Here is a 25,381-nt window from a genome sequence, read left to right as displayed (position 1 = left end):
ACAAAGTGGTACTTTGCTTTATTCTTCATGAGCAGCTGAATTTCACATGCCTTTAGACCAATAGCATTGGTGACAGTGTCCTATTTACTAAATTGCCTTCTGGTTTGACATGGTTGATCTCCAAGAAGAGGTAAAAAATCTAGATGGGAGATTGGTTGATCAATTGTCCGCAGGCAGTGACAGGCAAATTGGAGGCGTATGTCCTCTGATGATCTCTTTATCTCGCGTTTTTTTCTTTCTGATGTATAGTACTCCAAGCTCTGTAGATAAGTTTACTTTCAACGCATGCCGTGAAGAACTGTTGACAGCAGTGCAATATCATCAGCAAAGTCCAGATCATGAAGGCGTATCTCTGCCTTTACTCATATCATTTACACTGTTTGACGATTGCCAAATTACTTTTGTTAAAGTAAATAGGGTTTACTTTAAAATTGTTTGTGTAAAAATGGACAGGATTTAATTATAAATCAGACTCAGTCTCTCACCGGGTGGAATTTGAGACGTCTACCCTAAATATCCTAATAGAAAAAAAAAAGAAATCATTGCCCTGTGTATCGTCCTTTGTAGCCGAAAACACCGTTTTCCTTGGGGCAAACTGCTCCCAATTCCAGAAAAATACAGCACAAATTTTCCCTCAAATTTGACTTTTATTGCCAGTTAGCACTGAAGGATTGGGATTTTAGCTACAATTCATTTGGTAAGATAATAATACTTATTTCCAAAAAAATTAGTGCTGCATTTTTCTGGAATCGGGAGTAAGTCCTGACCCAACAAATACCAAACTGTGTCTTCATTTTTGGCTCAAATAGGCTGAACTTTAAAACGTCCCAGTAAGACCGGCACAAAATCTGTTCGTCCCCCCCAATAGTTTTGATCTTCCGCCACTGGCTCCTAATGTGTAATGTATACAGCTGTTTAATTTTTTTGATTGATTACCTTGGGTTTTGAATAATCCTGAAAAAAAGTTCTCTTTGGTTTAATGCTCTATCATTCAACTTAATTTAATGCTAATTTACTAAAGGATGGTTCTATGGGTACACTAATGTAAATGAAAAAACTTTTATTAGTCACATTGAGACTCGATTGTGATGTAGATTTTGCCAATATTAATGGCTTGTAGCATAAGATGCCGTTTATTACTGGCTGGTAAAAGGAGTAATTCCTCCTCCCACAATTGTTTCATTCTGGATGGAAATTTGTGTCATAAGATGCTCCTTCGTTGCATGCAATTGCAGGAAGTCATTCATCATCTCGTACCTATTTCAGTCACATTCAGATCCAATAGAGGTGCTGATTTCTGCAAGATGAATAATTTGTGTCAAAAGATTATCTATTTATTACATACAGGTGATGGAAATCTTTAATCATTTTATACCATCCCATACCAATTTCAGTCTCATTGAGATCAAACAGACATTCTGATTTCTGCAGTGTGAATAATTTGTATCATAAGATGTTCCTTCTTTATTCGCAGGTGAAGGAAGTCCTTCATCATTTCGTAGCATCTCATGCCTATTTCATTCACATTCAGATCCAATAGAGATTCTGATTGCTGCAGGATGAATAATTTGTGTCATAAGATGTTCCTGCTTTATTTGCAAGTCAAGCAATTCTTTAATCATTTCATATCATCTCATGGTCTATTTCATTCACATTCAGATCCAATAGAGGTGCTGATTGCTGCATGATGAATAATTTGCGCCACATGATCTTCCCTCATTGCATGCAGATAAACGAAATCATTCATCTCTCAGTACCATCTCATACATATTTTAGTTATATTCAGACCCAATAGTGATTCTTAGTTCTACATAATGAGGAAATTGTGTCATAAGATCTTCCTTCATCATCTCATACCATCCCATATCTATTTCAGTCACATCGAGATCCATTAGAGATGCTGGTTTCTGCAGGTAAGTCATAAGATGCGCCTTCTTTTTTGCAGTTAAATGAAGTCCTTCATCATTTAATATCGTCTCATACCTATTTTAGTCACATTAAGATCCAATAGAGGTGCTGATATATGCAAGATGAATTATTTGTGTCATAAGATACGCCTTAAGATGCTGGAAATGGAAATCATTCATCATGTCATACCACCACCATCTCGTACATATTTCAGTCATATTCAGACCCAATAGTGATGCTGATTTCTCCTGGATGAATCGTGGTCTTGTGGTACCATTGGTTTGTGTCCACTATAACTGCAATAATTAAACATAAGAAATAAGAATAAGAACATACAATTACATTTGTCACTGAATTCAGATCACATGGCTTGTTGCACTTTTGAGCAGTTTAGGGAATTTACAAGTCTTCTAGCAGAAGATAAGACTTTTGTACATTGTTTTACAGATGTTTTAGCCATTGTTTGATTTGGCTAAATCCTGTTTAAGTGGTGGGTTAACCAACAATTAACAATGCGAGGACATTCCTGAACCTCGTCGACTTTGAAGTTGATTTGAAGTGACCGCCAATTATCACCATTTGATATTTAATACCAGCAATGTGGAAAAAGAGAAATAATGTAGCACCAAAATAATTACCCTTTTACTGAAGGTGCAAAGCAAGCCATACCTCTGCTTCTGGATATCGTTTGAAGTCAAATGATATATCATTGTAAAGCTTATGATATATATTTTCTAAACATGGAAGAAAACAAATTTGACCAGGAGCCGACTTTACGAGCGTTTCGTCGTGGACGGTCACATATTTGGATTCAACTGTCTAAAAAACATCGTCTGTTTTCAGGAAAATAAATAGTCTATAATTTCCACCAGTACTACCACCACTAGTTTGCACCAATAAAGTACCCCATGATCAACAAAGAATTTCTCAGAGCATGATACGTTATCGTAAAAAGATATTTAAATGCAGTATATCATTTGTGGTTCTTTTGCCTGTTCCTCTATAGACATTTCGATTCATCATCATAGTCACAGTACAAGCAAGTAAAAAACTGCCAGCCATATTTTGAATGTTCGCAATCGTTCTCGGAAATATTGTACCCAATTGAAAATCTCACAAAATAATCTGTATTATTTTGATGCAAGAGATAACGTGTAAGAATAACAGCATTGTATAAGTAGGTCATCTTTTTATGAAGCTTTGCTGCGAGCAATGTTGTAGGATGTGAAAGATCTTAGACAAACTGAACTGATTATCTACATCTTAAATATAAGGGACAGGGGTGCCAACAAAGCGCAAATAATTCCTTATTTAGTCTTAGACGAGTTCAGCCTAGAGCTCCCCATCAGTGTTCGCGATCCGCCGTGCAAAGTGTCCCAATGTTGTATGATTTGAAAGATCTTAGACACGCTGAACTGATATCTTAAAGGATATTGTGCCGACAAAGCGCAAATAAGTCCTTCTTTAGTCTTAGAATATTTCAGACGGGATTTTCCCATTAGTGTTCGCGGAACAGAGTGCCATTATTATGTGGTCAATACACTTACTAATATCTCCTTTGTTGACAGTGACTTCCACTGCTTGACAAACGTCTTCACATTCAGGTGGTGGTATCAGCTGCCATGTTTTCTTGCCTGAGATCTGTGCTTGCCATGATGGCTTGTCAACATTATCAATCTGTCAGAGAAAAACATTAACAAAAAATAAATGATGACTACAAACTACAAAATTATGATTTGACTTCAAGATCTTCTGGATCAAATGTGTGCCTCTCTTGCACATATATCTTTCAATATTCTCCTCAGTATGGTGAGAGACGGTATATAGTTTTGTTCTTCTCGACATTTAGTTGTTGATACATTATGCAGTGGCAATTTGCTGCATAATTTCAGTCTAGTGCTAATAAGTGCATTGCACGAGGCACTAGCCAATGAGAAAAAAACTGTAATTTCTAATGCTAATTTCTAGTGTGCATTTCTAAATAAGCTTTTCAATGGAAGCAATCAAATGACTTTTGCTTGCTTCCATGCCCTTTATGTTTGTTTGTCCTGTTTTCACCTTTTAGTTATTTTTTGTTTGTATTGTATGTAGGGCTTCCCTTTAATGTATAATGTAGTGCTTTTTGAGCACAATTGGGTACTGCCTGTACTTTTGCCAAATGTAATAAATAAAAGTTGAGATGAACATGGCAATGCTCTAAAAAGTAAGTATATGTGTTGTAACCACGTTAATAATACAACAATTGCGCTAATATCACTTAAGTCCCATGAATAATTTTTATTGCAGAAATATCACTTTTTGACATTTTTTGTGCTAATTTGCATACAAAGTAATGACAAAATTAGGCGCGACGATTCACCAATGATTCATGTATAGCGAGGACCAACATCACCTATCATCCCATCAAATTTTGCCTCGCCAATGAGAAAAATTTAAAATTTCATCTTTCATTGGTACTGTACCTTAGACCTTGGCATGTCCTAATCAACATGATCAAAGTAAACATCTAAAAAAAAATAACTAACCCCCCTTAAATAATGGTCATTATTCAAAAGGGGCCATTGTATTGCAAATCTGTAAAATGCGTTGGAAGCAGAATTTATTTCTGCGCATTTTGACACCTCATTTGATACGATAGCCCAGCAAAACAACAAAACACCGGTCAATTTAATATAGCGAGGTCCTGATTTGAAAGTTGCACTTACATACAAATTTTTTACAATACAAAAACACTCAGATATCATTACACAGATTTCCTTCCATTACACTGAATGCAAAATCAATAGAATATACTGCAACTTTCAAATCTTGGTCTACATTGATTTGAATGTACGCTGTGACGTCAATATTTAGTCAATTGCTACAAATGAGGTGTCAAAATGTGCAGCAATAAATTCTGCTTCCAACAACATTTTACAGATTTGTAATACAATCACCTGTTTTTTAATAATGGCCATTATTTAAGGGGGTCAGTTACTTTTTTTGAGATGTTTATATTTGCATTGAGCGTACAAACGCCTCACCTCAAAGTGCTAACTACTATCGGACTAATCTACTAAGTGTGATACTTGAGTGCTGTAATGCTTACTTTTCCGTTTACATCATAAGTCACTTTGTTGAGTTCTATTTGAATCAAGTATTTGATCAATAGCAAATCATGTTAGTTGAGTGTCACGTTCTAAAGTCATCTGATAAATGAATGAAAATTACTAGCCTGCTACGTGTTTGACGTGGTTTGGGCAAGATATTTGATGGTATCTTGAAGAAATGTAAATGATAATTATTTTCAACCTTTCAACCCATATTTTGTATTTCTGTTCATGGGGCAAGTGCACATTTCCCTTTGTGTTTGGGGAATCCAGAAAACAATATTTCCACACATACATTTTTTTTAATTCAAAACACTTTTCTTATAGACTTCTTTACAAGCGAGATGAACTCAATAACACATATTGAAATCAATTTCTATTTTTCCTACAACTGGTTTTCATCAAGTTTGAAAACGTAACCATGTTTTTAAGATAAGGATTTTAAATCTAAAATCATTTTTCAAAAATTCAGTTAAATTTGGTCCATTTTCAACATGAGGTCCACAATATTGGCCATCAGTTGTTTTTTTGCAACTACGGTGGCAATTCAGCAGCAGCTTCATATCCATTTATATTCAATATAATTATTTTCTCAACTAAATCAGTGCTAATAAATCCAGATTGATAAGTTGTAGTTAGGTCAAAATATATATTTTAAATCCTTCTGACCAGAAGAATAATTATGTTACATTAGGTTTTAACCAAATCGGAGCAATTTTGAATTTTGACCCCTGTGCATTCTTTGACCTTGGCTATCCATTGGACACCTTTTAGATTCTTTTTCTCTCAAACACCAATTTAGGCTCTCATCAAAACACATTGGATTTGTTGGGTACACATATCGTCGGCAGAGTGCTACACTATCGTAAGTGCAATAGAATGTAATAGCTGCCTTTTGTAAAACACATATTGTTTGCAGCACAATCCCCTCATTGTAAAGTGTTGATGTTCTGTATTACTTGCCTGATGGCCACTAAGCTAACCCAAGATATCAGCTTTACATGTAGTACATGTAGTTGGGTGTTTTTCTAGTGTTATTGGTTAAAAGTAAGTACATTTATTGAAATGTTGCAAATGGCAGCTATTGCATTCTACTGCACTTACGATAGTGTAGCACTCTGCCGACGATATCCACACTCCATAACCATGATAACATGAGAATAATTCTGGGGTATGATTATTGAAATTTGGCTGATGCACGCTCCTTACATATACTCATACTTGAGGTCAATTTTGGGGCTATGATTGTTGAAGAGAGGTAATTGGAATGTGGCATTAAAATGAGAGTATTTTAGTTCTTAGTGTATTAGAGCGGACATTTAGTTACTGTTCACCTATTTCATATGTCTCTGATTGTTTTAATGTTTCTATCAACAAAGAAAAGTTGAAGGTGTTTAATGATCAAATTTCTACCTGACATGCACCTGTTGCATGTTCCAAGTTAAACAGATATAAACAAGTATCAAATTCCATTGCAAGAGTGCGTTCACATGCTACAAATAGGCTCTTCAATCTGAGATACTTCGTTGTGGTTCACAAAGGTTTGAATCAAAGGGTGTTTCAATAAAAACGCAACCCAACTTTAACACTTCTATTTGCAGATTTATGTATATTCTGTGTCAGGTGTTGTTTTCTGCTGACAGTTTGGCCAGAAACGTTCTGGCTTATTCAAAGCGTTGAAAGTTGATCCATTTGCTCGGTGCGGGAACCTTGACCCGGATGTTTTGATTTTCCCAGAAGTGGTACTCCTGTCTCCAGCGTTGGTCTTGAGCAGAGGATCAAATATGTGACTCAGCAAGAATGTGCCCTCGTCTCTATTCATGATGATAAAGCCAAAAGGTTTCTGCCAAAACTGTCAGTAGAAAAACGCAAGTTTTTCATTTGGTCTTGACAAATGAACTCAGAATAGCTGATTAATTAACAGACCTGATTAACCTCTTCAATCACGCTGTGTAATTAGCCGTTGCATGCATATGGGTCAAAAGTCTGATCATTAATTGGCAAATTTGTCCCACTAAGAGGAGAAAGAGTATTCATAAAGGACTGATTATGTTTCCATCCCTGTATCCTCTTTGAAATTCTTGCTTTAGAAATATTCTTATATTTAGGCAAAATGAGTCCAAATCTAAGGCACTTGGTAAATATTAATATTCTTAACTTACATGAATATCAGCACCAGGCCCTGGACCACCCATAAACATCCAGTCTAAGGCACTTGACTCTGATGTTGGTGGTATGAAGTAAGGTCTCTCATAATGTTTTCTTAGTTCTGTTTGGACGCGCTGATCACAGTTACTCCTGTGTGGAGATAAAAAAGAAAACAAAGTGAATGCTATTAATTAATAATCGTAATAGCTACTTACATTAGATTAAAAAAACTTCAAAAGCAACAGAATGATGGAGGTACCCAAAAGGGCCTGACGGCCCGGGCTATCACCTTTACACTGAAAACAAAAAGGCTTGAAACATTGCGTACAAGTTACATTACACAAAATGAGTAAATACATTGTACAACATCGCTATCATGTTTGCTTTTAGTGTGGCGTACACTGTAGCAATTCTGTTTGATCTATAGTATCTAGCATTGAGACATATCTCCAACAATAGAAAACATACGAAATAGAAGCAATTGCCTTGTCTGATGTCAAGATCTTAGAGACATTCAACGGAGCTGCTTTTGAGATCCTTTCCAAATAATACAGACTCGCGTCTCCGTACAACACATCTCATTCAAACTCACGTAGGCATAATTTGCAACACCTGTCTGAAATGTAAGATACGTTATTCGAATCCCAGAATTCATTTTTACATGATGAGATGTGTGGTATTTACCTATTACCCTACAATACGCAGACACAATATTGCATTGATCGGAATTCTTTGCAGTATACCATTCAATCAGGGACAATATAATTCAACACAAGCGTCACAAATTGCAATTTCATTCCCTTGAGAAAAACCTCCTGTACAAAAACTTCAGTGCTTTGTTGTATTTCATCAAGAAAACAAGATGTATAAACTATAAAATGAGAGAGAAGATATCCAAATTAGATTCAAGATTCATCAGAGGATTAATTCACAAAAAATCGATCACACATATCCCAACTGAAATTAGATTAACCGTTACAACTGACAACACGACTAGAGTCAACAATCTACTTTACCTAAGTAGTTTTTTTAGTGTAATAAAAAGTGACAATTTCTTATGAAATAGTGTTCATCTTGATAATCGTAAACCCATTCCATACGATTAAAATTCTTATTTCTTATAATCCATGTATTTATTAATATATTTTTCAGTGTTCTTGGTATTTTTGACAGGGACATATTTTCCCGTTATTTTTAGGTTAGGCTTACTTTAAGATTAAAAGATTAAGAGAGATTAAATTTGGTGCCTTTCAGCAAGACTTTAGTCATGTTATGATATATTTGCAGGGAGTTACCAATATCCACGAATCTCTCATGCTATAACTGTCTCTTCCCTCTGTACTCGCTCTCTCTCTCTCTCTCTCTCTCTCTCTCTCTCTCTCTCTCTCTCTCTCTCTCTCTCTCTTTCTCTCTGTGCTTTCTCTCTAAACTTCTTTTTCTCTTTCTACTTTCTTCTGTCTTCCTCTTTCATCTCCTCTGCCTTCTCCTCTTCCTTTTATTCTCTCTCTCACTCACTCTTCTGTTCTGTCCTTTAATTCCACTGTCTTATCTCTCTCGTTCTCTCTCTCCCCCTCAGTCCTCTCTCATCCCACATTTCTGCCCCAAATTAGAGGAGTTAAAAACATCTTATGTTATTAATGCATTAAATTCAGGACAAGTGGTTTATCTAGTACATAGGGGCTGTAGGTCTCACCTATTTGTACTGTTATTATTTTCATTGTGGTCGCCCGAGACATTCATTTAGGTTCTCTTATGAGCTTTTATTCAGTTAATGTTTTGAGAGCCGAGTCTACATTGAACTAAAGTATTTATGTCTTCACTAAATGCTTTCAGAGTTGCCAGGGAACAGAGAAATACACAAACAAAATAAATAAATGTTCTTTCTTGTCCATTAGAGACTCTATGAATTCCTTTAAACTTATAATATCAAATTAAGTTCACGTTAAGTTTTATGATAATCAATAAAATAATAAAAATAATATATCACTTTGATTTTGAATCAAATAATGACAATCGTTATACGACGTACATATCGTTATGAACACGGCAGAGTTCCGAATCCGCAAAATTGCTGTTCTGAGTAAACGGCGTTTGAAAATCTTGGTACCTTTCCATTGGTCCTTCTAAAAATTTAGAACATTCGTGAGCACTCATTTGAAATGTATATTATAGAAGTGAATGTACACGAATTATTGGCAATACTTGCATGTTCTGAAATAATCGATATATTCCTGAAACGCGTTTTAACAGCTTTATGCTGTATCCAAATCCAAAATGTCTCTACCACTGCGCAGAGAGAGGTCGAATACGCATTCATCTACGTGTAAACCATAGCACGCATTCTTGATTTGGGGCTTTTGTGTAGAAATTACTGGTTGTCCTAAGGCTATGTAGACTAAACTTGCTATATAAGTTATAAATAGTCATCCCTGTAAAAAATAACAATATTGGCCTTTATTTTGCGTATGATTTTCCGTGATTTTCCCATTTTCACGGGCGCGCACTCACATTATTAAACCACAGAGATATCATGTGGGGAATGTTTGTTCTTATTTGGTATCACTGGGTAGAAGATATCAAATATAAGATTTACAATTAATTTTTGGTGGAAATAAAAGATAACCTGAAACATAATCATAAGCATACAAAAAATCAATTTGCTCAAAATTCTCGATTCGTCACTCTGCCGAATTCATAACGAAATAACCTAAATTTGGAAACTTTTTGTGTTCCAGTTTTCATTCTATTTTGTTTAACAAAGCAATCAAATACTGCCCTTTTGTCTCATTTTACCATACCTGACTATATTTTACACAGCCACTGTTTTACAATGTAATAAATCAGTCGCAGGTGACGGGATAACACTTAAAGAAGTTAATTAGATTTTTCAGATCAATCGTTTTCCTCATCTCACAGATCATTGCACATTGTCCATATGTAATTGCGAATGTACTTAGTATTTATGCATAATTTAATGCAACATCGTTGCTTCAGTTATTTCAAAAATATCTCCCAGCTGAAGACTGACGGTTTAAGTCGCAACGTCGGTTCTGTCAAATAGGTTTGTCTGGTTGACCAGATTAAGATTAAATCTTAATTTCAACATAATCAGATGAATGAGAGTCTATACAATTTCTTTAAATATCAGCATATCATAGATATCATAGATATGACATAGTTTTGTATCCGCAGTATGCTTGCACACTTTGAGAATATAAAAGCCCATTATTGGCTTTTGCAAATTGACTGATTCACATGTACTTCTCTTTATGGGTATACGATGTATTGTTGGTCAAAGCAGCCAAAACAAAAAGTAGTTCGCAGCATATTGCGAATGGTAGTGAGCTTTAGCAAAAATTGCATTGCTCAATTCGTAGCGAGCGTGTAGAAGAATTCAAATATCACAGACATACTTTTGTAGGTCCTGTGGTTTTTGAGTTATGTCGTAAAGAGGGCTGAAACAACAATACTTTTGTAAAACGTACATAACTCATTAACAACAATAAATTAAGCAAGTTTTCAAAGTATATGATTTGTAGAATGAACTTTTGCAAAACACCAAAGTGTTATTTTTCAATAATATATTGATTCAGATAATAAAATGAAAATGAAATATTTCGGCGTAAAAATGGTGTAATAATCGGATTAACTATCACAACAATTAGGCCAATCAAATTAAATAATCACCCACCATTAATTGTCACAGAAACCAATTAATCACCATTCATTTTAGAAAAGTGTATTAAAGAACACATTAAAATTCTCCAAAAGTCCAAGTAGTGGAACAGTGCCTAATTTACATTAATCCAAAATGGCCGCTTATGCAGGGGTGAAATTTAAAATTTGGTCAATTGTTGTTAAGAGAGATTTTCTGAGAAATACCGATGAAATGGGAAAAAGGCGGAAGATGGGGGTCAGCAAATTTCAACCATATTTTGGCAATTTAGTAAGTTTGGATAAGTGTTTACAGTAATCAGGTTTAAAAATCTGGTATACCCCTCCTAGGAAATATGGGACCCCCTAAAATATGCCCCTAACACACATTTCCCTAACTTGTAAAATACCGTTTTATACCATTTTTGAGCAATAGTTTGGCGCCTAAGACGACCATTAATGAAATTAAATTTTTGTACACGAAATCTTTCATCCTTCATCTTCTTGAAAAAATATAAAACAATAAATATTTATATTGGGATGTTCCATTTATTTACAGGGGAGGGGGCCAATATTTCACATTTTACAACTTTTGAAAAAAACTGAAATATCCCTCTACTTTGTGACGTCATTGAAAGAGTTCCCCAATCTTTTTCAAATTGTTCATTACAGGAGAGAAGCTCTGTACATAGGTTATTCATATGATGCAATAAAAATCATGGAGACTTCTTTACTTTTCAGAAAACACAAACATGTATTTCCCCAATATATGGCATTGGTATAATGATGTTGTATATTACACCAACATCAAAATGTATGATCTTTTCACTGTATCAGTCCCTTACCTTGAGTCAATAGTCAGTTATTGCTTTGAAGAGGTGATCACCACATTTAAGAATACAAACCAAGTATATGGGTGCTTCTCTTTTACAGCACATTGGTAAAATCCCCAGTAAATAATGCTCCATGAACTCCCAAACGCGCATTTCAGTGACTTGTAAAATGCGGTTTTATACCATTTTTGAACAATAGTTTTGCACCTAAGACGAGCATTTATGAAAGTAAATTTTTGTACACCAAATCTTTCATCCTTCGTCTTCTTAAAAAAGCATAAACAACAAATATTTATATCGGGATATTCCATTTATTTACAGGGGAGGGCCATATTTCACATTTTACAACTTTTGAAAAAATAAGTGAAATATCCCTCTACTTTGTTCCCCAATTTTTTTCATATTGTTCATTACAGGAGAGAAGCTCTGTACATAGATTATTTATATCATGCAATAAATATTATGGAGACTTCTTTACTTTCCAGAAAACACAAACATATATTTTCCCCATAAACCGGTATGGCATTGGTATAATGATGCTGTATATTACACAAACATCAAACGTATGATCTTTTCACTGTTGATCAGTCCTTTATCTCGAGTCAGTTATCTTGAGTCAGTTATTGCTTTGATGAGTTGAGCACCACATTAAGAATACAAACCAAGTACATGGGTGCTTCTTTTTTTACAGCATATTGGTAAAATCACCAGTAAATAATGCTCCATGAACATATAGGCCTATATTTTAGCGTTATCACGATTATTATGATGATCACAAGCTCCTATTCTGACTTTTAATCATTTTACATGTATCAGCACTTTGGGTATAGGAACTAGGGCCCATGACACTTGGGGGGGGAATCATAATACTAGTAGTGGGCTTTAATTGGTCATGTCTTGTCTTTCTTAGGGCAGGTGTGGGGGTGTGCGTGTATGTGTTTTATTTGACTTAGGCCTATCTCAACATGAAATGAAAAAATGGTCTGGGGTCCACAAAAAGGGTGGGCCTACCGGGCAAAAAATCCATTTTGACCAAATTTACCCTTTTTTTACTCTACACTTTGAACCATGCCCGTAAACCTCATATTATAGAAAAAAGCTAGACAACAGTTTTAAAATTACATAACAATATTGATATTAATGATGAAATAGAAAAATAACATACTGTTAAAAATGAAACATGTAGATAAATTGTTTGCTCTTTGTTTTACATTTTATATTTTGGTTTATTCTATATTTTTGATATACAGTGTAAGCTATTCGAATAATAATAAAGGGAAGGCAGTTTCCATGGCAACAACCATTTATACTCATTCAGTCATTTTTAAGCGAATTTCCCCCGTAACATTTGGTAAATTTTCTTTTAAAATTTTCCAAAAAATTGCCCTTTGGATATAAATGGCTGTTGCCATGGAAACTGGAAACTGCTACAGGCGCAGGCATAATCTGCTGCTCGATCCACTCGGAAGGTTCCATCCCCATTATCATCAAGATAAACCCCACTATGCCATCTTTTGTTGCCTCCCTTATTCCAGATGACAGCAACAATATTTTTCTGTGACCTATGACCTCTTGAAATTCATAAGTACTCTTTAGGCATAAAATGCATGTTTTTAGTATTTGGGGAATTTTGACCCATTTTCATATTACTTGCATTACAAACGTTTGTATTACACTTTATGTTATTGATATACATGGATTCTTTAATTTTAGGCTACATATATTAGGAGAATTCAAAGAGAAGACAGTTTCCATGGCAACAGCCATTTATACTAATTTTAATTCCCCAGTGAATTGAGCAAATGTCCCGGTAAATAAAACATGCTATTTTATTAATCACTCAAATGGATATGAAATTATTTAATACAAGAAAGGTAGACCTTCTCCGAATTACTGCGAACGGAGCCAGTTTTGATAATAGTTTTGGTATCAAAATAGTAGCGTCACTTTTCAACAGTTTCAATAAAAAATCTGATTCTGTAAAGATAGCCATGAAATTAAAGCTTAAGGGCTCGGATAGGGATGTTTTTAATTATTTTTTGGGACCTTAGAACATTTTGAATACGAGGAATGTCCTTCTGATATTAAATAATGTAAAATATATATATTAAATTCGCGATATAATACACATTTTATGGCAAATTATTAAAAGTTTATACATTTTTTAAAATTTAACAGTCCTCAAAGTAAAGTGTATAAATATGATGATATGTACTTAAGGTGGTACTACACCTCTTGATAAATTTGTGACTATTTTTGCATTTTTCTCAAAAACTAATAAGACACTGGTAACAAAAGTTATGTATATTATAGGGGCAAGGAATCCAGTTACTACACTGGAATTTCAGTGACTCAAGATAAGTAGTTATTGATTTATTGATCAAATATTGGTTTCCCTCATTTTTGACTGTAACTCCACAACTGTTGTCTGTGCTGAAATAAAATTTTCAGTGCAGTAGTTAGTACTCCTTGCCCCTATAATATACATATCTTACTTGTAACCAATGCGCTATAATTTGTGAGAAAAATGCAAAAATAGGCACAAAATTGGCCAAGGGTGCAGTACCACCTTAAGGCCGACAATCAATTGACAATGTTGACCTTAATCTGATATAGATTTTTTCCCCAAAACACCAAAGCAGGTTAGGTCTTTTTGGGAAAAATCCGAGCCCTTAAATGAAAAGGTATTCTTTATTTAATACAACTAGAGAGGATGTAAAAATTGAAAAATATTGCCACGCATGGTAGAAAATGCCACTTAAAAGTGTTGATTTTTATGCAATATGCTGGAGAGAGAGAGGAGGGGAGAGAGAGGAGGAGGAAGAGAGAGAGAGAGCACTCATAGGAACCTCAATACAAATCCCAAAATCAATTGAATGTGAACAGCATGATTGGTATTTCAAAAATTAAAAATCATAGATAGATAAGCATTTTTATGTTAATCATAATAACACCCCTACTTGATGAATGTATCATTCCAATATTACTATTGTCTTTGTTGTTCACTACATGTGATAGAAAATAAGTGTAGGCTATATCTACCTTGGAAGAAAGAGATAATATTCATTTGAGGATGCATATAAGCATGATGCAATTTTTAAATCAAAACAAAGGGAATTTTAGTACTAACACGGGGTATTGACACCCAACAAATAATGGAATAGTCCTTTTCTAAGCATTTCTACAGCAAAATTTAGGGCCCAATTTTATTAGGCAACAGTATTGTTGATGTTGTTTACTTCTAATATGCTCACTTTTTATCCAATTTCTTTTCAAACATGGAAAATCACCGAACATGGGTGTTATAGCTTAGAAATATCGCGGTTGCATTTTCTGAAAAAGGGCATAAAATAAGATGTGCTCATTTTAAAACAGAAAAAGTCTCCATGATTTTTATTTGCTCAATTGTTTGGCCTATATTTACTTTATCCAACATATCAATAACTTTTACAAAAATTTTTGGGAACTCTCACAATCATCTTGTAAACTTGGCTTCAAAATTGGGATTTTTAACATTTATAACATTGCTGAAAAGGCCATTACACCCTCTCTGAAAATGGAACAATCCAAACTTTTTCTAAAGAATTTGTAATTGCTCTGTCGAGACAAAATGTGCATAATTACTGTGAAGTATAAATAAATTGTCTGCAAATTGGTGTTATTACGTGGCTCTAGTCGAAAGTTAGCGCAAATTTCGAAGTTTTTGTGTCTGAGAAGACAATCTCACGGGTTCATTTTGAGGGGGGTCCAGTATCTCCCAATGGGGGGTCCTCAAAATTTTTTAATACCTCCACTGTTAATACTCATGGACACATGTTTGATTGACAAAATATGAACAAAATTTGCTGACCCCCATCATCCACCTACCATCTGAGTCTATCGGATAAACTCTCTTAAAAACCATTCCAATGTATTTCTTTCGTCGTAAGGATTCAGAAAAAGTATAGTTTGACCTATCTCCGATTCTTGAGTTATGGGGAAAAGGTCAAAAACGTGTCATAACACATATCTCTCATGAAATAGCTTTAAGGGGGTACTACACCCCTGCCCAATTTTAAATTGATAACTACTTACTTTGAGTTGCCGAATTTTCAGTACAAAAGTTGTAATCCTTGCCCCTATAATATACATATCCCAGCAAACACAACAACGTTTTAAAAACGTTTTAAATAAGTTATATTTTGGCTTTTGGTTTAGGTAAAATGTTTTAATAACATTAAAATGTCGGGTTATATAAAGGTCATGAAAACGTTTTAAACGTTTTGTACGAAAACACACTACAGCAATATTTTAAAAATGTTTTCAAACTGTTGTTGTAAACTATTTTTGCAAACATATTTGGCCAAATATTTTGTCAACACTTAAATAACATGATGTTAAAATATTTGCATCCAGCAAACACAGAAATGTTCTTAAGATGTTTTTTACAAAACGTTTTAATAACATTTAAATGTCGGGTTATATAAAGGTCATGAAAACGTTTTAAAAACGTTATTGCAAATATTTTGGGCAATCATTTTTCACAAAATATTTTTTCAACCCCAAAATAACATTCTGTTTAGAATGTTTTGTATCAAGTTTTCATAACTGTTTTTGGAATGTTATTAAACGTTTTCTGTAAAACATTTTCTGTTTGCTGAGCAGTAGATAATCAAAAAATGTTTTTTAATTTATGAAAACGTTTTATACCTTTAGTATACCCTTTATATAACCCGACATTTAACGTTTTCTGACAACCTTTTATAACCTTTTGCGAATGATGTCGAAAACGTTGTGTGTTTGCTGGGATCTTACTTGTCGCCAATGTGCTATATCTTTTGCGAAAAATGCAAAAATAGGCACAGAATTGGCCAGGGGTGTAGTAACTTAACTTGTAAACAAAGATAAATGATCAAATTATATTACTCAGGGCACATACTAGTATACACTGCATAATTAATTTGAAACACTTACAATTTTGACCAAAAGTGACATTTGGTTAAAATAAGTGCACGATATATAAAACTAAGTTCCATAGAAGCTGAAACATTCTTGTCAGAGCAAAATATTCAAATCATTGCAACAAATTGCTATTACTTATGACCTTAGACATCTCCATAGTCCACTTGCCCATTTTGCATACTCTGGCTATTACATAAAGCATAAAACTCTGATTTATATTGATTTGTGTGCAACTGATAGATTTTCACATCTGTATCTGATCTTTTCAGTCACCGCACTCCCTCTGTTTGTTAACTTCCCAAGTGGACTACTGACTTTGCCTTGCGGGTAAGATTTTTAACACGGGACTCTATGGAGAGTTAGGCCAATTTCTGGCCTAACTAAAATTGGCCATGATGTAATGCATCTTTAAATGAATCTGCCTTGTGATTGGTCGCCCATATCTCGCTATGGTTTAAATCTTCCGGGCCCGCGCCATTACCATTAACTACATAGACTGCGCTGCATTCCTTTTTTTTTTTTTTTTCTTTTTTTTTTTGATAAACAATTCATACGTTTCCATGCATGAAACCATTTAAAATCTATGACGAAACACATCACATCTCCAGTGACTGCCCTGCCCAGAGCAAAAGGACTGCGGTAGTTGGATATGACCTGTGTGACCCACCATATCTTAACACATAGACTCAACCTCTTTCATCTCGAATCTGAGATGAATGTTAATGAAGTAAAATCAATGTGGGTGGTAAATCTTAACCATGCAATAACAGACAGGCAAGCATACATGTTTATGCATTAGCCCAACCCACTGTGTTCACTCAGTATTCTCATCTTCTCTAGACTATGATAAAGATTGATAAACAAGTATGCTTGACAGTGTGTTTTTAGAGAGCAAAGTCCCGAGGGTAAAGTTCTGCTTAAAATTCAAAGTCCATAGTCGGAGTTTCGGGTTCGCTATCAATAAACTGGTAGATTCCAAAATCAGAATTGTTCAGTATTAAATTAATTAAATTAAAATTAAATTTTGGATTTATAAAGCGCCTTTCTCCAGATCTTAGAGGACTCAAAGCGCTGTAATTTCGCTGCAATGGTGAATCATCACAATCAGATCGCATCAACTAAGTTGCTGCCGAACGGCGCACACCTATCCGCATTTAGATTGTAACATCCACCAATTATCTGTGCAGCTCCCCAAATTCCATTGGGTGAAGGAAGTTTTGATAACCAAACAACTAATCACCGATTTTTGCGATACAGGAGGAAACCGGAGATCCCGGAGAAAACCTGCGAGAGCGAGCATGGAATCGGGATAAACCAAGTGCACATGAGTCCTTGGGCCGCGCCGGGGCTTGAACCCGGGACCTCAGTGGTGCAAAGCGAGGGAATTACCGCTGCACTAACTCGCCCTCCCATTAAAGTGAGCCATTATAATTATGCAAGATAATGTTGCATTCAATTACTTTTATTGTCACTAATCATCTGATATTTTTAACTCTTTATGACCATTTTACTATTGAATACTTTAATTTTAATAAACATCAGTATAATTTTGAGTTCAACGAAATGGGTTCATCATGACTAATAATAACATATTTTTAATAAAATTCGACCTTTGCTAAATATAACACTCATACTCAGAAAAGAACTTATTTGTTCTTCGCTAAAAGCATGTTGAATTAAATCCATCAGAAATCCATCAGAAACAGATTAAATTAGCAGCAAAAATCCTGCATGATTGATGACTCTTTTATGTTAGACTCCTTCCGTGCATATGTTGACTAAAATTGATTGGATGTGTTTTTGACACAAATACTCCGGAAACTAGTCGTGTAATGGCATAAATAAGCAGCACACAATAAAAGCCTATGCGTGCCTATACAGGCTGTAAGACTTGTATGAGTGATTATGATTGTAAATTGATAACCAGGGGTTCCCAAAGCAACGTGTTTTCATCTCAATTTTGGCAGTAAGGTCCAGTCTAATTATAGGGATGACCACTGTCAATAGAGTTTCCACTAGAACGATTTTTCATTTACTGTGTGCGTGCACTCACACACGTATTGTCTATGGAGAAACTGATCGATACAAGAAATCCCAGGCCTGTTAAATGGCGTACATACTTGTTTTGATCCAAATATAGGCCTATATCAGGGCGTTTCAAGAAATTCCTGATTCCACCAGAAAACATTAACCAAACTTTTTCTTGTTTGGTCAGTAAATAGAGAGGACCTTCCTTCATGACGAGATCAACTTTTTTAATGAAAAATTTAATGAGATGAGAACTACAACAGGTTGAAGTGACACAGTACGACGATACTCTCGAAGAGAGGAATGTACTCACCGGTAGAAGAAGACACCATTCCGTGCATCATGTGTTCAAACGCAATTATCTCCGAATTTGGAGTGAATCAGACAAGCAAACTGACATACTCATAAAATTTAACTATTTTTGAAGACAAAATGTGCAGGATGTTAAGAAATTTAAGAATGTTTAAGCCTACCGCGGCCCATCTCAAATCATGCACTTCCCCGTGCACTTCTCACTACCATGTCCATTTCATATGCTATCCATCATGGCTTCCATGCACACACAGTGTATTGCTCAATGTAGTAAAGATAACCTTTGAGTTGGAGCAAATTTCTCAACATTGGTAGTGATTAATGTTACCAAACTTATGCCATGATGAAATATAATAATTTTTGAAGATAAAATGTGCTGACCTTAAAAGATTGAACAATGTTTAAGACTACCGCTATTCATTTGAAATAATGCACTTATTGTTCATCTCCTCTATGGAGATATTTTCCATGGCGGCCATCTATGATCATGCTTGAGGTTTCACCAAACAAACCATGGGTTTTGAGGTCTTATATTTTTTGTTGTATGTCAACAAAATCGATTAAATTTTCAGGATGATCTTATTTTCATGTTGTTATAAGCAAATATAATGTTCCAGATAACGCTAATTAATAAATACATTAAGAAAAAGTACCTTAAAGTTGCACTTTCTGTTAGTATTCCTATTTGGACTTTAACTTTTTAACATGTTCTAGCAGCCCTATATAAAACCGTGACACTCGAAAGGCCATATCTCTGGAATGAAACGTCCGATTAAGATTATTTAAACGCCAAAATGTTTCTTTCATCAATTCCCAGCCAATAAGTTAGGTCTGAATCAATTTAAAAGTACTTCAATTTTTAGTGGACATGCCTACTAATTATAGTCCAACGTTTTTGCATGTGTTTTTTGTTGCAGCAAATACCATTATTTTCTGCTCTCTGTTGCAACTTGGTTTTCGGCTACAAATGAATGTTTAACGTTATTTGGGGCTCTGTTCGGCTTCCTAAAATCTCGAAGTGCAACAAATATTTGCTGCAGTGGTAAATTACCTCTCCAACTGTTGTAACAGCAAAAATCACGCAAAATGACATCAACAAATATACTGGCCCTAAAACGCTAACAATTCTTGTTGTTGTTTTTTCCGTTGTTACTCATAATAAAGTCTTGTGACCAATCTTTTATCTCACAATTGCCATGTCGACATGTCATTTGGGGCTAAAACCCATTAGGATGGACTGAACGTTAATCTTAATATCAAATCAGTTTTTTTGGATTGTGTTTCACCTCCAAACAAGACGCAATTATCTGAGGGCTGTGACTGTGATATTGTGTAGGTTCGGTCACTAGTGCATTTTATGACACAAACGCACTGAGTCTTTTTACACAAGTTTTTGGTGTCTCCACAAAATGAACCAAAATGGCAAGATATGTAAGTTGCTTTGGCGCACAATTTAGTTTAGATTAAATTTGATAAAACAACAAAGATTTTACACTCATTATTTTAATTTTGACTCTCATTGTAATTTGAATTTCTGTTAATTCCTGCATTTGCCGGTATCCATTTCATTCATTTACTGAGGAAGGGGACATAAGTGGGTTGGAGTTTATGTTCATCACTACACATTTTTACTCTACTTTTCAAGTACTTTCATGGTACTGTATAACAGAATATTTTAGCTGTACACATTGTTCACAGAATCATCAATTGGGGTTTTTAAATTTGCGGTACTGAAATTAACCGTGTAAAGTGAAAATAAACAACTCACAAACATATCCTATTACACAGAACTTGCTTCTAATGGATTACATGTTACCATTGCACTTACGAGTGTCCTTATTTAGGACAAAGCACTTTACCAATTTATGACAAAGATGAAGCGAGTCGTTCCTTACCCTATTGACTCAAAAAGTACAAAAGCTGAAGCATTATACCGTAAAATAACAGAATATCACATACAGGCTTACTATATAATATAATCCAAAATAAAAATTGAGTACCTCAAACTATAACTGGTTGTGTGATTTGGGCAACCATACTTAACTTAAATGCTTCTCTGAGCCCAGACGTATTTTTGGCGAATCACAAAAAAAAAATTATGAGAATTGCAGAATCAATGTCTTGGGTCTCAGATTATTCAGAGTGAGTCAAACTTTAAACTCAAAACCTAAATGTGAAATTCCAGTTCCGGTTCTTAGTCCTAAAAATGATCATGGAGATTTAGGAAACGATAAATAAGAATTGCATCTTGACCACTGCATAAAATAGGGAACATAATTAACATAATGTTACATGCCCCCAAATTATGATAATATTCATTAAAAGTTTTGTATTTTGTCATCAAACATTAATTTTCACTTGTTGTGAGATTTATCTCAATTTGTTTATACATGGCATATTCTAGAAGGTTAAATGATTAAAAGTGATCAAAAAATGCATATCTAGTAATATGGAGAAAGTTCTGGAACATAATGGAATCAAATAGAACATGATTACCACAGCAGTAAGTGCTGCTGGCACGATGCCAAGAAATCACAGTGCAGCACTGTACACAGGTAAAGGATTGTGATTGGTTTGTGTTGAGGTAATGTGCTATTTTTAGAACTGTGTACAGAGTAATGAGTCTGATTGGCTTGTGGTGATTTCATGCACTATTTTGGGAAGTGATGTAATTAGATTAATCTAGAATCATAAGAAATAGTATAAAAAGGCCTGGGGATTGAATGATTGGCAGGAAGGAGAGGGAGGAGACTGAGTTGTAAGAGATAACTCTGTGAAATTTATGTTAGCCAGTATTGGTACAAAGTTACCATAATTGAAGTCTTCAAACTTCGGTTCGCGGTTCTTGTGTTGGAGAGAATTAAATACACCAAAGGCGGTAGTAGAGCCAATAGTGCTCAATTGTGCTGTCGACTTAGAGAAGCGGCAGACTGAAATATCTCCATCATCGAACTGTGGTATATTGCTGGTCTGACAGAGTCTGTCAAGTGGAGCAGAAAGCTTGCTCAAGAGATCTCTCCGAGAGAGGAGTTTACGGTCAACATAGAAGACCATTTGGAGAACACTAGCATAGCAGCTAGGATAGTGAAAATATTGTCACCAGGACTTTGGACTTGGATAGATAGGATCGCGGACATTGCCGGATCTTGGATCAAGAACTGAGACCATCAACAGAATATCATCAGAAAGTCAGCCAATCAAGATCTCCAGGCTTGGTTAAGTAATTATAGCTAAAGATATTCTTTGTATTAATTTTGATAATTGTTGTAATATTGTATAAGGATTTAATTGATAGCCATACTGCACTAATTAATAAATAATCATAAGTTGTTCTATGTAAGAAACAGTGAGTTTGTGTGTTTGGTGTTGCGTGAACCCGTAGCAGGTGATTTTGGCCTGGGTCATTTTAGTGACCATAACACATAAGTATAACAGGGCCAAAGAATTAACATAAATGTGTATTATTGACACCAAACTACACAACATAACTAACTGTCGAATTACGGAGGAGGCATATGTGACCCACAAAACCCAAAGCATGTAAAAATTTCACTTTTTGAAATTTTGATAAAAACTCTTTAAAATGATATCATGTTTCATTTTATTAATAGGCAATTGTAAAATAATCACCTTGTGTCTTAATAACATCAGTGTCACAACCAATGGCCCAAAAAAGTCAACTTCAAATATTTTTGAAGTATTTATTTCCAAACGATGATTGTTGTTATGTTCCAGATTTGTAACAGTTTCTGGGTTTGCAGAAACAGGTTACATCATACATGTGTATAAAATGCAGGCTACGCTAACCCAATAGTAATACATTATTAGCCCTGTTTTAAATCTGGGTATAGAACTGGCCCCCTTTACATTAATGTCACCCTTTGTTTACAACGATGACAGCAGGTGTTTTTGTAACTTGACACTGTTTGGCAGTTTTCTTGTAGTATACGTTCTTGGTAACAAGACCCAGGGATTTTTCTCATTTAATGAATTCACTGTATAATGCTATTAGGGGTGCCGGGTCACATACTAAACACACTTTGTGAAAAGCGTTATTGTAAGCGGACACTTTTGACCCATTTTCCTTGAGTATGTTGAGTGCGATGCGCGCTATGAGAAGAAAGGAAGAACTTCAACATTCGACCTCTGTGAATTAGTTAAGGCAATTTGTTGAAAAAGAAAATATAAGCTTCTTTAAATGAAAGTTAAAGGCCTATACTAAAACAAATTGTACTCCTTTTTCAAAGGAAGTTCCCGAATGAGCTATGCTAAGGTTTAACTTTTTGATTTGGCTTTTGTACAAATTGTAGATTTGCTAAATATATTTATTCTTGATGCATTCAACCCTACACGATTTATGGAAATTAAAACCACACTCTTAAAATTAAAATTACGTGTTCATTGAATTAGCGGTTTTGTGCTTCAGTACATTGCTCTTCTGTGCATCACTGCACTAAGACAAAGACTTTCATAAACACAACTTGATTGTAATGAGATACACGTTAATTTTTCTATTCAATGTAAAAGTAGATATTTTTGCACCCATTCATTTTGTGAACATATCTTCCACTTGATAATAAGATAATGTGATTTACAGACAATCAAAAACAATTGGGAATGTGATGTGTGTTTTAATTCACTTCATTTTAATATAATCAGTGATATAATCATCACACTACGTTTATCCATGTGTTTATCTATTTATACCAAAATACACCAGCACTACAAAAATGTTCCAATCAAAAACTACACATCCTCAATAGATATTATGTATTACTGCAACTCATCAATCCTTCAGGTTGACCTATATCTTGGCAGATAACAACCCTTATCTATCCAGTTTCCATTTGAAAAAAAAACTTTTAAAAAACAATGTTGTGGGCCATAAATAAACAACACCTTCCACACACCTCTCCTACGCGGTCTGAATCATCAAACATTGATGGCTACTCGCAATTCCAAAATTAAACATCACTAGATTTTTTTTGCTTTTAAATGAAGCAAGTACAAAAAGTATATAATTATTTGAAATGGTATTGTGTACACCTTTTACATGCTTCACTGTGTATTTACTTTTCGTGTGCATCACGCCGTATTAGTCTAAAAGTCCAGTAAACAAAAAGTAAAAGTGCATTTTGAGGAAATTCAATCTGTATGACTTCCTCCCTGTAATAGAAATGTTACTATTATGGGATGACAATGATGGATCATGGGTAAACAGGGTTAATTGTTGTGCGCCAGTAATGGGTTTAACTATATCGAGCTTCAGCTAATATTTCAACTAGTGTGCAATTTCCAAGCTTAGTTATTATTAGTTAAACCCTGTTTGTTTATGCAATACGTAAAGATAAGGTCGTATCACAGATATTGCTGTGGTCGTATCAAATGAGAATGAAACGAGGCTATGTAAACCACAAATGTATGAAAAATGTCTCATTCCAGAGTTTTTCCCCAACATTATATGAAAAAATAAACAATTTACATCAAAAAAGTATTGATAAATATTGTCTGATATATCAGTTTATCTATGACACTACTAACTCCCGATTGGATATTTAAAAAAAAACAATTATATGTTACACCTAAATCTAGAGACATGTAGAAGTTCAATGGAAATAAATATCATTCAAACTACAAAACTGCTGCATGTGGTATATTTCAAAGAAAAAGAAATTGTACACCTAAATCTTGGAACACGTAGAAGTTCATTGTTTAAAACAAATAGCATCAAAATCACCGAAATGCAGACAGATACATTTGAAGCAAAATGCTATGCCTAATCCTATTTTATTTTCAGTTACATATAGTTCCGACGAGAGGATTGAGCTATGATTCATTTGCCATAACAATATTTTTCATCACCCAAAATTCTACAATTGGTACTTCGCTTATGGCTACAGAATTAAGTGCTAATGGGAAAAAGAAAGAGGAGGAATCGCATCCAAAAGCAGAGCAACTAAGAGCTGTCTCTTATGACACTGTAGACTCACAGACTAAATTAAAGTATTCTCTATGGGTTAGAGGTCAGACATTAAGATGCATCTTTTATTAGGAGAGAGATATTGAATATAGCGTTGATTTCACAAACTTTGGTCAGACCAGGAAATGCAATGATTTTACTAAGACTTGTTTGATTTGTTTGTTTTTTATAGGTCATGCAGGATATGTTGCAAATATTATATTGGCAGGGAATGGCATTTCCTTAACAATTGTAGTCACAATTCGTCGGCTGTATTCCATAGTGGCGTATAGTGATTTTTGGTCATATTTTTGAAAATCGGCACATATGTTTTTAATGATGTTCTCTTTCATTTTTTCTAAGTCTCATCAGTCACAATTAGCTAATTAATTAGTAATTAATTAATTAAATGTGGCGTATAGTTACAAAGTGACATTTTTGTATTCCATAGTGGCGTATCGACCATACGCCACTTTTTATACACATTTTATAATTATGAAATATCGGCA

General features: G+C 34.6%; 1 protein-coding gene across 1 annotated transcript in view; it reads right to left on the bottom strand.

The window, feature by feature from the left end:
• Window positions 1–258: 258 nt before the first annotated feature.
• LOC140164205 (bifunctional arginine demethylase and lysyl-hydroxylase JMJD6-like) overlaps window positions 259–25,381 on the bottom strand; it is an 89,303-nt gene continuing 64,180 nt past the window's right edge. The window contains exons 2-4 of the mRNA XM_072187448.1: window positions 7,160–7,295; window positions 3,456–3,585; window positions 259–2,204 (exon numbers count right to left, since the gene is read on the bottom strand). Coding sequence (XP_072043549.1) covers window positions 2,119–2,204; window positions 3,456–3,585; window positions 7,160–7,295 — 352 coding nt within the window. The 3' untranslated portion in view covers window positions 259–2,118. The remainder of the gene's footprint in view (window positions 2,205–3,455; window positions 3,586–7,159; window positions 7,296–25,381) is intronic.

Source organism: Amphiura filiformis, chromosome 11 (assembly GCF_039555335.1).
Source record: "Amphiura filiformis chromosome 11, Afil_fr2py, whole genome shotgun sequence".
NCBI classification, from domain to species: domain Eukaryota; kingdom Metazoa; phylum Echinodermata; class Ophiuroidea; order Amphilepidida; family Amphiuridae; genus Amphiura; species Amphiura filiformis.
Note: the sequence above shows the minus strand (reverse complement) of the source record. Positions and strands in the feature narration are given on the sequence as shown.